General features: G+C 49.3%; 4 protein-coding genes across 4 annotated transcripts; 3 read left to right on the top strand and 1 right to left on the bottom strand.

The window, feature by feature from the left end:
* Positions 1 to 1,526: 1,526 nt before the first annotated feature.
* On the top strand, positions 1,527 to 4,116 carry BDV38DRAFT_296368 (uncharacterized protein; the record flags this gene model as incomplete). Its single annotated transcript, XM_032062924.1, has 2 exons — positions 1,527 to 1,600; positions 1,672 to 4,116. 2 exons carry the CDS (start codon positions 1,527 to 1,529, stop codon positions 3,656 to 3,658), a joined length of 2,061 nt encoding a protein of 686 aa, XP_031917828.1. The 3' UTR covers positions 3,659 to 4,116.
* A 62-nt stretch (positions 4,117 to 4,178) lies between these two features.
* Positions 4,179 to 5,894, bottom strand: BDV38DRAFT_279107 (cytochrome P450; the record flags this gene model as incomplete). The annotated part of the gene is made up of 2 exons (XM_032058919.1): positions 4,179 to 5,179; positions 5,231 to 5,894. 2 exons carry the CDS (start codon positions 5,892 to 5,894, stop codon positions 4,179 to 4,181), a joined length of 1,665 nt encoding a protein of 554 aa, XP_031917827.1.
* Positions 5,895 to 6,767: 873 nt separating this feature from the next.
* Positions 6,768 to 8,432, top strand: BDV38DRAFT_191532 (uncharacterized protein). The gene is made up of 4 exons (XM_032052282.1): positions 6,768 to 7,352; positions 7,415 to 7,532; positions 7,586 to 7,650; positions 7,727 to 8,432. The coding sequence occupies exons 1-4, from the start codon at positions 7,067 to 7,069 to the stop codon at positions 8,155 to 8,157; spliced, it is 900 nt and encodes a 299-aa protein (XP_031917826.1). The 5' UTR covers positions 6,768 to 7,066; the 3' UTR covers positions 8,158 to 8,432.
* A 1,221-nt stretch (positions 8,433 to 9,653) lies between these two features.
* Positions 9,654 to 10,418, top strand: BDV38DRAFT_191500 (aegerolysin family protein). The gene is made up of 2 exons (XM_032052281.1): positions 9,654 to 9,946; positions 9,997 to 10,418. The coding sequence occupies exons 1-2, from the start codon at positions 9,843 to 9,845 to the stop codon at positions 10,313 to 10,315; spliced, it is 423 nt and encodes a 140-aa protein (XP_031917825.1). The 5' UTR covers positions 9,654 to 9,842; the 3' UTR covers positions 10,316 to 10,418.
* The last annotated feature ends 168 nt before the right edge of the window (positions 10,419 to 10,586 follow it).

Raw genomic sequence — 10,586 nt, 5'->3', positions numbered from 1 at the left:
TAAGGCTGAGTGGGATCTGGAAGGCTTCGGCAACTCCCTCGGGGGAGACGAACTGGAGTCATGTCGATCGTCGAGGACACCGGCCGAAAGACCACGGCAGGAGCCACAGGATCCATCGTATTCACTCTATAATTAACCTGAAGCATTGCGGCTATGCGTTGGAAACCCTGGATTGCAATCCGAGCTGGTTCAGGTTGCCCATGACCCAATCACCCGGGTAGGCAAAGGTTTTGTTTTTGTGTTTTTGTTTTTTCCTTTGAGACCCGCGGTCAGACTCGTATAGCAAACATCATAGTCAGAGGAATAGAAGCTCATGTCAGATGCCTGTGTTTTAAGTTGGGGAATGTGGCTTGCAGGAACGCGATCAGCACCGCAGCCAATAGTTTCAGCTGGCGAAGATGCGAACGCCGCTGCACGCCAAGCTCCTGGACATTAGTATACAGAATGTTACTTAATAGTTGGCACGTTCTATGATACGCGAGTCATCAGCACCCAGGCAAAGTATTAATAATACTTTTCATTTTGTTAAGACAAAAAACAAAAAACAAAAAAAAAAAAAAAAAAAAAAAAAAAAAAAAAAAAGGAAAAAAAGAAAAAAGAAAATGGAAATTCGTAGTAGATTCCCCTCCCCCGCCCCAGAAATAGTAATCTAGTCGATGGACGAGATATCCTGATGCAAAGCAAATCCCGTAGCAGGGGATCTAAGCGTTCGAGCAGTGCCGCAGAGCTGGAAGAGAACGCGATGAGTGAACCAATCATATGCATCAGGAAGGAGGTATTGAACGAGTTTCTCTCGGAACATGAAGAGGACGACTCACTTCGGCGCTGCGACAGGCCGGTTGGCAAATGTCAGGGTCCCACCGGGTGACTTCTGGATACATGTTGGAGAGCAACATGAGCCCACAACACACTGAGGGTGCAGGAAGGCAGCACACCATGGTAGAAGTCATGGGCCGCCTGGGGCGCCCCGGGCATGCGATGAGCTGGAATACACTTTCTGTTGGAGTCAACCTCCAATGGCTGAAAGGTGGTATAACCCAATGTGGTGGGTTTTCAAAGTCTCATCCACTGAGGTCGAAGAAGTCGAGTGTAGCTGAACAGGCCAAACTCGTAGTGGTATTCCACCGCAGTGGGAATTTCTGACTCCTCCCAAGGGTAAAGTTTCTGACGGGCGAAGGCATGAGCCAATCTAGTTCCTGTGATCAGCCGCATTCCCAAGGGCTGATGCTGAGGCAGACGATGACTCGAGCATGGCGTTCGTCCATACAGCGTCAAGAAGTGGTAGAAGAGGAAAAGGAAAAAAGAAAAAAGAAAAATAAAAAAGGGAAGAGGGGGAGGGTATAAGCCCGACGATAAACCTGGGATAAGGCCATAAGAACAACTACATATATGGCCTTGACCAGCCCATACTGCCCTCCATAACTCAAGGCTCTTTCTCACGTTCAACAGTCCGTTCATACCTAAATCACAGTCACTCGTCGTTGTTATCAAATGATTACTCAACCATGGCCGCATTCAATAGACAGATGGATCTGATGCAGCAGGCCAGAGCTTCGTCGACCTTCAATCCGATGAAGCTGACGGTCATCATATACGACAAGTACTTTTACCCCCTGCCGCTACCCAGAGCCCATCGTCACTTACGAGGAAGAAGGCTGACCGCATGACAAGTGAAGCAACAGTGAGCGCTCGACGAGCAGCATTCCATCGGGTGGAGTACGCACTGGGGCTGCTCGATACCATGAAGTTACCACATATATACTCGGGTCTCGACCGCGAAGGTCTCTACCTGGAAGGGGTCCGCCGGGCTCGTGTCATCACGCATGACATGTTAACCCACGGCCACAGTCATTTCCAGTGGTTGAACGAACGGTACCAAATATGCAACTCGTCTCCATTCGGAATGAACTTTCTCATGTTTCGCCGAACGATCGAATTGCAGGGAACGCCGGAACAGCGACGCTACTGGCTGCAGGAGATCGACCAGATGAGAGTCAACGGTGCATATGCTCAAACCGAATTGGGCCATGGAACCTTTGTCCGAGGAATAGAGACAACGGCGGTCTTCGACGTCGATACCGATACGTTCACAATTCATTCTCCCACTCCGACATCGGTCAAATACTGGCCGGGCGGACTGGGCTTTAGCTGTTCTCATGCCATCGTTGCGGCGAGATTGATCACCCATGGAAAGGATCACGGCGTGCATATGTTCATAGTCCAGATCCGCTCACTGGAGGACTTCTCTCCCGTAGGTGGGGTAGAGCTCGGGGACCTAGGCATGAAGATGGCCTACAATGGAACATGTAATGGCTATGCACGGTTCAATTACTTACGCGTACCAAGGAGCAGCCTGCTAGCTGCCCATGCGCAGGTCTCGCGCGACGGCACGTACTGCCAGGCGCAGACGAAGGTGGGCACCCTCCCATTATCCAAGAGGGTGTACTCAACCATGCTGGACACGCGGCGAAATATTGTGCGATGTGTCGCCTTCGGCTTAGCTCAAGCGGTGACAATTGCAGCGCGGTATTCGATTGTGCGAGAACAAGGCCGATTGATGTTTGCTGATGCGGCCGAAGCAGAGGCAGCTATCGTCATGTTCAAATCTCAGCACTACCGACTGCTGACTCTCATCGCACAATCGTATGCTATCCTGTTCTCCGCAAAGGACTTCGATGGCAGGTACGATCAGCTCGTCCGTGAACAAGAAAATGACGATCACGCGCGGCTGCCATTCATGCACGCCCTCAGCACGGGGTTAAAAGCGTGGGCCACTACTATCGCAGGTGCCGGGGCGACAGAAGCAAGGAAGATGTGCGGCGGCCATGGGTTCGTGGCGCTGTCCGGCCTGCCGGAGATCGAGGGAACGGTTTCTGCCACCGCCACATTCGAGGGCGAGAACTATGTGATGTGGCAGCAGCTGGTAGTATACCTGTTTAAACAGGTGAAGGCATCGTGTGGAGGCCAGCCCGTCGATCTCGAGGTGGAGAACTACATGGGCGGCGTCCGATCATACCTCGGTGACAAAGCTTCTCCGTCTAGCATTTGGGGTTGTGATAAAACAACACTTTTCGAAGGCTCCACACTGCTGCTGATCTATAAGAAACGGTCCCAGCGACTACTAGCCGCTGCATACTCTTCATATCGAGATATGTGCAACCGCTGTTCGGCAGCAGAGGCGTGGAACACCTGCATGATGACCAGCCTAGCAGCCGGCCAGGCCTTTGTGGAATATATTGTCTTAGAATCCTTCCTGAAGCGAACGTCGCCCTCAGCTACACGGGACGCACCTGTGTCTCAGGCATTATCACAGCTCTTCTGTTTGTTTGCTCTGACGACCATCACAAGTCCGAGCCCGTCCTTTGCCGCGGGTTCGTTCCTTGAGCATGGACTGCTGACGCCGGATGAGCTCAACGAGATCCGCGTCCATATTAATGAGCTTCTAGCCAACCTCCTCCCCAACATCGCTGCTCTGACGGATGCTTGGGACTTCACCGATAGCAGTCTCTGTAGCGCATTGGGTTGCAAAGACGGAAATGTCTATGAGCGGTTACTGAGCTGGACGCGTCAGTTGCCGGCAAACAGCGGGCGAGCTGTGGAGAAAGCATGGGAAGCATCTGAGGGGATCGAGGAATTTTTCAAGGCCAGTCGATTGTAATATGTACGTCGAACAGTGCGATGGAAGATACGATTGACGAAGCTGTTCTTGTATTGTATATAAGGGTATGGGCTGCTGTAGCCGGTTCAATGTATATAGGTCTACTTGTCACGACAGATATCTGATGTCAGCAGTGAAATGCATATATTAGGCAATGAATCATGTTTCCCGTTCGTTTCAATTTTTGGTTCTTCCCTTTCATCCAATATAATGCTCAGAAAAATAAGGTATGGTTATTCGCCCCCCCCCCTTGTTCGCACGTCGGTGAGTATATGTCCTCGGAAGGCTGATCAGATTATCTCTGGGTTAATTGACTGTTTTGAATTGCAAATCAACATATATTGGTATATAATAGCTCGTAAAAACCAAACACAGAAAGCAATAAACGACTTATAATCCACCAGATTGTTCAAGATGGCCATGGGCAATAACGGAAAAAATTAGGCGGCAACACTGCTAACACCTGAAAGATGACACGAAATAGGAGACATCTTGGATCTACAATGACTGCAACACACTCTTAGCAGCGACGACGGGAGAGCTTAACATCGATGCCCTCTTGTCGAACAAAGAAGCTGTTGTGTGTCTTCCAGTCGCGGTGTGGGTGAGCCAACTCGATATTGTAACGTGAGATTAGTGTAGCCATCACCTTGTATACCTCCAGCAGACCCAAGTTCCTTCCAATGCATATGCGGCTCCCAGCGCCAAACGCAAGGTCGGAATTATTCATCAACCGTAAGCGTGCCTGATACTCCTCTTCACTTTCCTGGGAATCGTCACGCAGCCACCTCTCAGGGCGAAACACGTCGGAATCCTCGCCCCAGACAGACCGATTCCGACCAATGACATACGGATTCATACCGACAATGCACCCCTGGGGGATGTACTGGCCATTTGGTAGGGTGAGCCCTCCGGGTGGCACATACCGTTCTAATGTCATAGCGACACCGGGATGCATCCGCATTGCTTCGCGGACCACCGCGTTGAGGTATGGAAGTGCGCTTGCAATGTGGTATGGTACGACCGACGGTGCGGCGTCCAGGCTCGATTGGCAGGCATGAATCTCCTCTTGCAGGCGCGCCCACACCCGAGGGTTCTTCAAAGCGAAGTAAATTGCCGCATTCAGCGTGATGGCTGTTGTATCTGCACCGGCGATCATATTGATCATGAGGTACGAGATAATCCGGCTGTCATCGACAATGTCGGGGTATTTGTCTTTGGCGTCGATGAACCTGTCTAAGAAATCGGGCTTGTTTGCATCGTGGTAGCTGGTGTCCTTGCCTTGCACTCGGTCAAGCAGATGTTTTATCGAGATGTTTGTGATATTACCGAACGCTGGGGGCCCGATTCGATAGATAGGATTCTTGTCTAGGAGATGGTCTAGGACTGGGAGTTGTCCCACGAGAGAGAAATAGTCCATAGCGGTGTCAGAGATGGCGATGGTGCCATCGAAGTCGAAGCCGTTCTTGAGGTAGCCGATGGGCTCGCTAAAGGTGGCTTGTCCTACTACGTCCCATGTATCTACCTCAATTAGCATTCAACACGGCCTGTGTATGAAAGAGGTGAGCCTACAGAACAACAGCCACTGATCCAATTTGCATGTTATGCCAGTGTTCGATCCATCAATAAACTCCTCTTCTAGCCTCTGACAGAGGTAGTTGATCACCTCATCAATATGGGGCTCAAGGGGTAGGACACCGGTCAAGGAGTAATACTTAGCAATAGGTCGCTTTTGTTGTGCGTGGATATCGGGGTCACACTCGCTGAATAGGTTGTATATAATTCGGCCGTTGCTTTTGGCGCTACTGCCATGGTAGAATTCGGTCTTTCGATAATCCCCTTTTGTGTTGTAGATTGTTTTGATCATCGCGGGTAGATCCAAGTCGACGACATTAGGGGCGATCCGCACCACAGGGCCATATTTCTGGTGAAGCTCATGGAGAACCATCTGAGACTGTCCCTGTGTGGCATGGTACATCCGCCAGAGGTTGGTCCATCCTACAAACGAGAGGTTAATGACGACAACAGAGACTAATGCGACGGGACGACGTCCAAGTGCTGGCGCGGGTGGCTTCCACAACTCACCGGCGAGAAAAGGACCAGGGATCCTGCGTAAAGGAGAAATGAGATAGGTCGCTAGATACCAAAATACCAGGGCTATCCACAATGTGCCAAATAGAGAGACAGCAAAGCCTCCCAGGCTATAGTCGAGCGCCCAAAACAAGAAACAGTCCATTTTTGGAATCAGTTGAGGATGAAGTCCCTGGCGATGAAACAAGCAAATAAATTAGAGAGACCAGGGTCAGAGTATACCCGGTATTTAGAGAGTCTGAGATAACATTTCACGAGGTGATCCCGTATACAATTGGCCAATGCATCTGTTATCGGCGCTATGATGTTGGGTCTAGAACACGCACTAATGCACGCGGTGCGCTATGAAAACATCCGCACCACCCCTAGAATTTCTTAATTGCTTCATTTGCTCTTCCCCGGCGCCAAAGTACCTTCTGATGGGACTCAAAACCAATCCATTGGTTCTTCCGGAGCCTTCCTCCGCTTGCCCCGGGAGGCTCGGTTACTATTTCGGGTGAGGTCTCTTGCACATCATGGGTCTCGTTCCCTTTGACACTCGGGAAACTCGATAGCTCCACTTGCACGGACCGACCGCCGTTGCGCTACGTCGAAATGACAGGTAGAAAGTGGATACAGGCACTGACAGAACTTTATTTGCAAGCTCAGGGCACCTGTATGCACTCGCATATGACCAGTATCCGGGGAGCGAAGTAAAGCTCTGGGGGAAGAGGGACATCGCAAAATAAAAGTACGTGCCAGTGAGCCGAGAAGCTTGGACCTATGGGACGGGAAGGAGGGCTTACAGTATCCTTCGTGTCGTAACTCGAGGTTAGTCGAAATAATACTTCGAAAAGACGGGCTGGGTTGTTGATAGTTCACAGTTGACAAGGGAGGGTGTGCATCTTAAGGTACTTTGTACGATTCGACCGCGTATATCTAGTCTTGTCCATACTCGCCCACCATGCCCTTGGCTTCAAGTTTGATTCGACTTCTCATCAGCCGTACAGCCTGCATCTTGCTGAGTAGCCTTCTTTCTAAAGTGCGTTCAAGATGCTGGCCGGCCAAGGGGTCAAGGCAATCGTGGTGATGTGGGTGATGGTTGTGTTATCCTTTATTCTCGTTCCTTTACGACTGTACACCCGGGTTTGTATAGTCAAAGCTCTGGGGCTGGATGATCATGTGTTCAATTTAGGCTGGGTAGGTCCCGTCTTTTGAAAGCCGAGTGATTCTGTAACGATTCTTAACTCTCGATCCTAGGTATTCCTCCTCTTATATACAATATTCACCACCATCGCCGGAAAGCACGGGTTCGGACAACCGATTACCAGCCTGTCCATGGATGAAGCTGTTCAAGCCGTGTACATGGAAATGGTCGGTCAGACGTTTGCCGTTCTGGGGATGGCCATTGCGAAGCTTTCATTAGGTATATTTCTTTTGCGAATTGTGGTAAAAGCATGGCATCGAGTATCGATTTGGATCTCGATGGGCAGTCTATCACTTGTCTCTGTGATGACGGCGATTATCTTCTGGACCCAGCGCCTTCCCGCCAAGGCAATCTATGACCCTCGTGTACCTGGTCGAACTATCGTCAGCGTTACCCCGTTCTCAGTGCTACTAGGCGGTATGCTGCTTCTGACAACCCCTCTAGCTGGATAGCTGACTTATCCATTGTGTTATACTTAGCATGGTGCGCCGCGGTCGACTTTTACTTCGCCATTCTGCCGTGGATATTCATTTGGGAGCTCAACATGCGGTTCAAGGAGAAGATGACGATCGCGATCAGTCTAAGCCTAGGATTCATGTCAGTCATTCACGTCTCTGGCGAGAGATAGCATGCTAACATACATCCTGCAGCGCCGGTATCTGTGGGATCATTCGTACTATCGAGCTCGGCGGATTGTCGAGTGCTAACTACACAGGTACGTTCATGCTCGTTTTGGTCCACTTAGCCAAAGATCGACACCACTAATGTATGGCTATTTTCCTCATTTGTAGAGGACACGGTTGCTCTCATTATCTGGTCCGCCGTCGAGCTTGCTGTGACGCTTATCTGTGTCGGTATTCCCACAGTCCGCCCTCTTTACCGTTACATTGTCCACGGATCCAGTGTCAAGGAGTCACATGAAGTTTACAAAAGACAAGATGAAAGTGGGAGTGGCAGTGGAAGCCGCGGGAAGCCGACTTTTGCGATGCCCATGCGGAACTTCGCTCGGGCGGGCCGAAAGGACGAATTCCTGACCACTACAACGACCACCGTCGACATGCCAGATGCCAACAATAACGGACCCGATTGGAATAGTCGGTCGTACGTGACGAGTCCCGGGCAGAATGACGAAGAAGCACTCGTGGCGACTATCGAAGAAGAAAATTCTCAATACATGAATCACATATGCGTGCGACAGGAAGTGCATGTGGAGAGAAATTAATTTGAAGAGGAATGTACGGACACTCATTTTCCAGGAGGAGATTTTCATTAACGATATCATTCAATATATGTACCTAACTCACATTCATGACTTGACACTTTGTTGCCTCCGAACTATTCTGTCTTGAGCGCTGTTCCGACATGTTCGGAAGCGATCAGTTTGCTATACGGGTGGAACTGATCGGAGAAACACATTTTATTTGCAAGGTTAGAAGCAATCGAAAATAAATATAGGTATGAGTATAAGAATACAACAAGTATCAAAATGTCTCACTTGGTGGGGGGGGGGGGTGGCTTGCCCTAACAACTACAACCGTCGCGTGCGTCCTTACCAGAACCAATAACTACTAGTAATAGGTAGACCCTGCCATTGACCAACAACGATCAACAGTATGAGATGTTTGGATGAATGAAGCCACGCTGAGTGGCGTTATCAACCGCGTGATCTATGGTGGGATTTGGGATTTCTAGACTCTCAGTACCTTTGCCCCGTGCCAAGCAAATTTCCCCACAGAAAGGCAACCATGTCGTTGGCTTGCCACCAAAGCTCAAACTTTCGGAGTCGCTCTCAGTGGTTACTGTTGGTGCCCACGAGACCAATAAATGGGCCCTGACCAATTTCAGTAGTTGCAAAGACGATCGTTCATGGCTCAGTTCGATCTTGCCTTTCCGACGTTGTCCAGAGTGTTGCTACAGCATGGCCTAGATTCCAATCCACGCAGAAGATATTTCTTTTACTCAGTCATTATTCGATAGCCCATTCTTGCTGAGGATTAACCGTCGTATCCGAGGAGGGACGGCATCAATCCATGTTGTTAGTCAAGTTTTGGGAGGGGTTGCGTGCCCACTGCAAGCCAGGTGCAGCCGTGGCACCACAACAACATCCAGCCCTGGATTGGGTGGTGGAACCGAGATATGAGAACCAGGATCTATTGGCACGGAGGCGTTTCCGGAGCCGTGCTACCTGCAGAGTCAATTCCTTCGGATATCTGGGGTAGGATCAGAAGTAACCAGTTGGAATGCTGGTGTGGCAACAGGGGTCTATCAAAGTTTCCAGGAAAGAAAAGTAAATGATTAGTGCCCCAAGGCAGTTGAACCACAGGACACAAAGCAAAGAAGACAACAAAACTATAGACAGAAACATAGAAAATACCATCTTTATAATAGGTAACATGAATAATCACGATGCGTAGGAGGGTATGGGGAAGTTTGATCAACAGTTTGTGAAACTCGCCGAAATGGATGCATGACGCGACGATTTCTTCTCCACCTAAGCTTCGTCCCGTAGGACCTATGAAAACCCGCTCAATGCAGAAAAAAGAGGGGGATCAACAGCATTCTAGGTTGTTGTTCCCCCAGGATTTCTCCGCAAAGAATGTTTAGGGTTCCGTGGATCGGGTGACCGAATCGGCCAACCGCATTGTCTGATCATCTCGTCATATGATCCACTGCATGACGTCTTCCATCAATCAATCACCCCATGGCATGCAGAGTTGAACTTCTTGAACAATTGTCTCTCTGGGAAATCAATAAATACCCAGTCGTCTCCTCCCTCACCCTTGCCTGTTCAGTTCATTGTTCACTCACCTACTTTATCAATCTTCATTGACCATTCAAGGCTTTTCGCCCACTTCTATCATCTTCTTTCCCGGGTCTAATATTAACCACCCTTCACACCACCACACCATGGACACCGACATGAACAAGTACAATTCCAAATGGGTTGAGTTCCATATTCGGGACCACCTGGAGGACGGCGAGATCTCCGTGCGCCACACCGTCATCGAGGAGTATGTCTTATCGCTTGGTTCGACCATGTTCATTGCTAACCTCTCTGCAGCGGCGAATTCCACAACCCCAACGATCGTAGAAAATCACTCCATGAAGACGAGATCGACGAGATCGTGATCCCTTCTGACGGCATCGGCGAAATCTGTGCTCACGGACGTAGAGGCAGTGAAGGTCGTCTGGACCTGTTCCATGGCAACGACAAGATCTGCGAGCTCCATTGGGATAACCGTGAAGGGATACGCGAAAACCTGGTCGAAATGCTGGATGAAAGTGACAAATACAGGATCGAGCATGGGGGATGGAGCCCAGAGGCAGGACCTCTGGGCCATGTTTACGTTGACGTGTGGGCTAAGGACAAGAGCAAGTAGTCTCTCTCCCCTATACGTGATGCCGTAGTCTTTTTACGGGTGTAGTCCTTTTTTCTTTTCGTTAAGAGTTCAACTTTTTTTTTTTTTTTTTTTTTTTTTTTTTTTTTTTCTTTTTTTTTTTTTTTTTTTTTTTTTTCGTCTCCATGTCCTCGCGAGATGTTACATATTTTGATATCATATCAGAGAAACCTCTATATTAGGAACAAAGCTCAATTGATCAATCAATCAATAATCCCAAGTAATAAAGACACGAATAGTAGTACAACTGAAA

Source organism: Aspergillus pseudotamarii, assembly GCF_009193445.1.
Source record: "Aspergillus pseudotamarii strain CBS 117625 unplaced genomic scaffold BDV38scaffold_7, whole genome shotgun sequence".
Lineage (NCBI taxonomy): Eukaryota > Fungi > Ascomycota > Eurotiomycetes > Eurotiales > Aspergillaceae > Aspergillus > Aspergillus pseudotamarii.
The sequence above is the reverse complement of the archived record's forward strand: the minus strand, read 5'-3'. Positions and strand labels throughout refer to the sequence as shown.

Coding starts and splice junctions, on each gene's coding strand:
- BDV38DRAFT_191500 (XM_032052281.1), top strand. CDS start 9,843: ATGGACACCGACATGAACAAGTACAATTCCAAATGGGTTGAGTTCCAT. Junction 9,947..9,996: donor CGCCACACCGTCATCGAGGA/GTATGTCTTATC, acceptor ACCTCTCTGCAG/CGGCGAATTCCACAACCCCA.
- BDV38DRAFT_191532 (XM_032052282.1), top strand. CDS start 7,067: ATGGATGAAGCTGTTCAAGCCGTGTACATGGAAATGGTCGGTCAGACG. Junction 7,533..7,585: donor AGTCTAAGCCTAGGATTCAT/GTCAGTCATTCA, acceptor TACATCCTGCAG/CGCCGGTATCTGTGGGATCA. Junction 7,651..7,726: donor GTCGAGTGCTAACTACACAG/GTACGTTCATGC, acceptor CCTCATTTGTAG/AGGACACGGTTGCTCTCATT.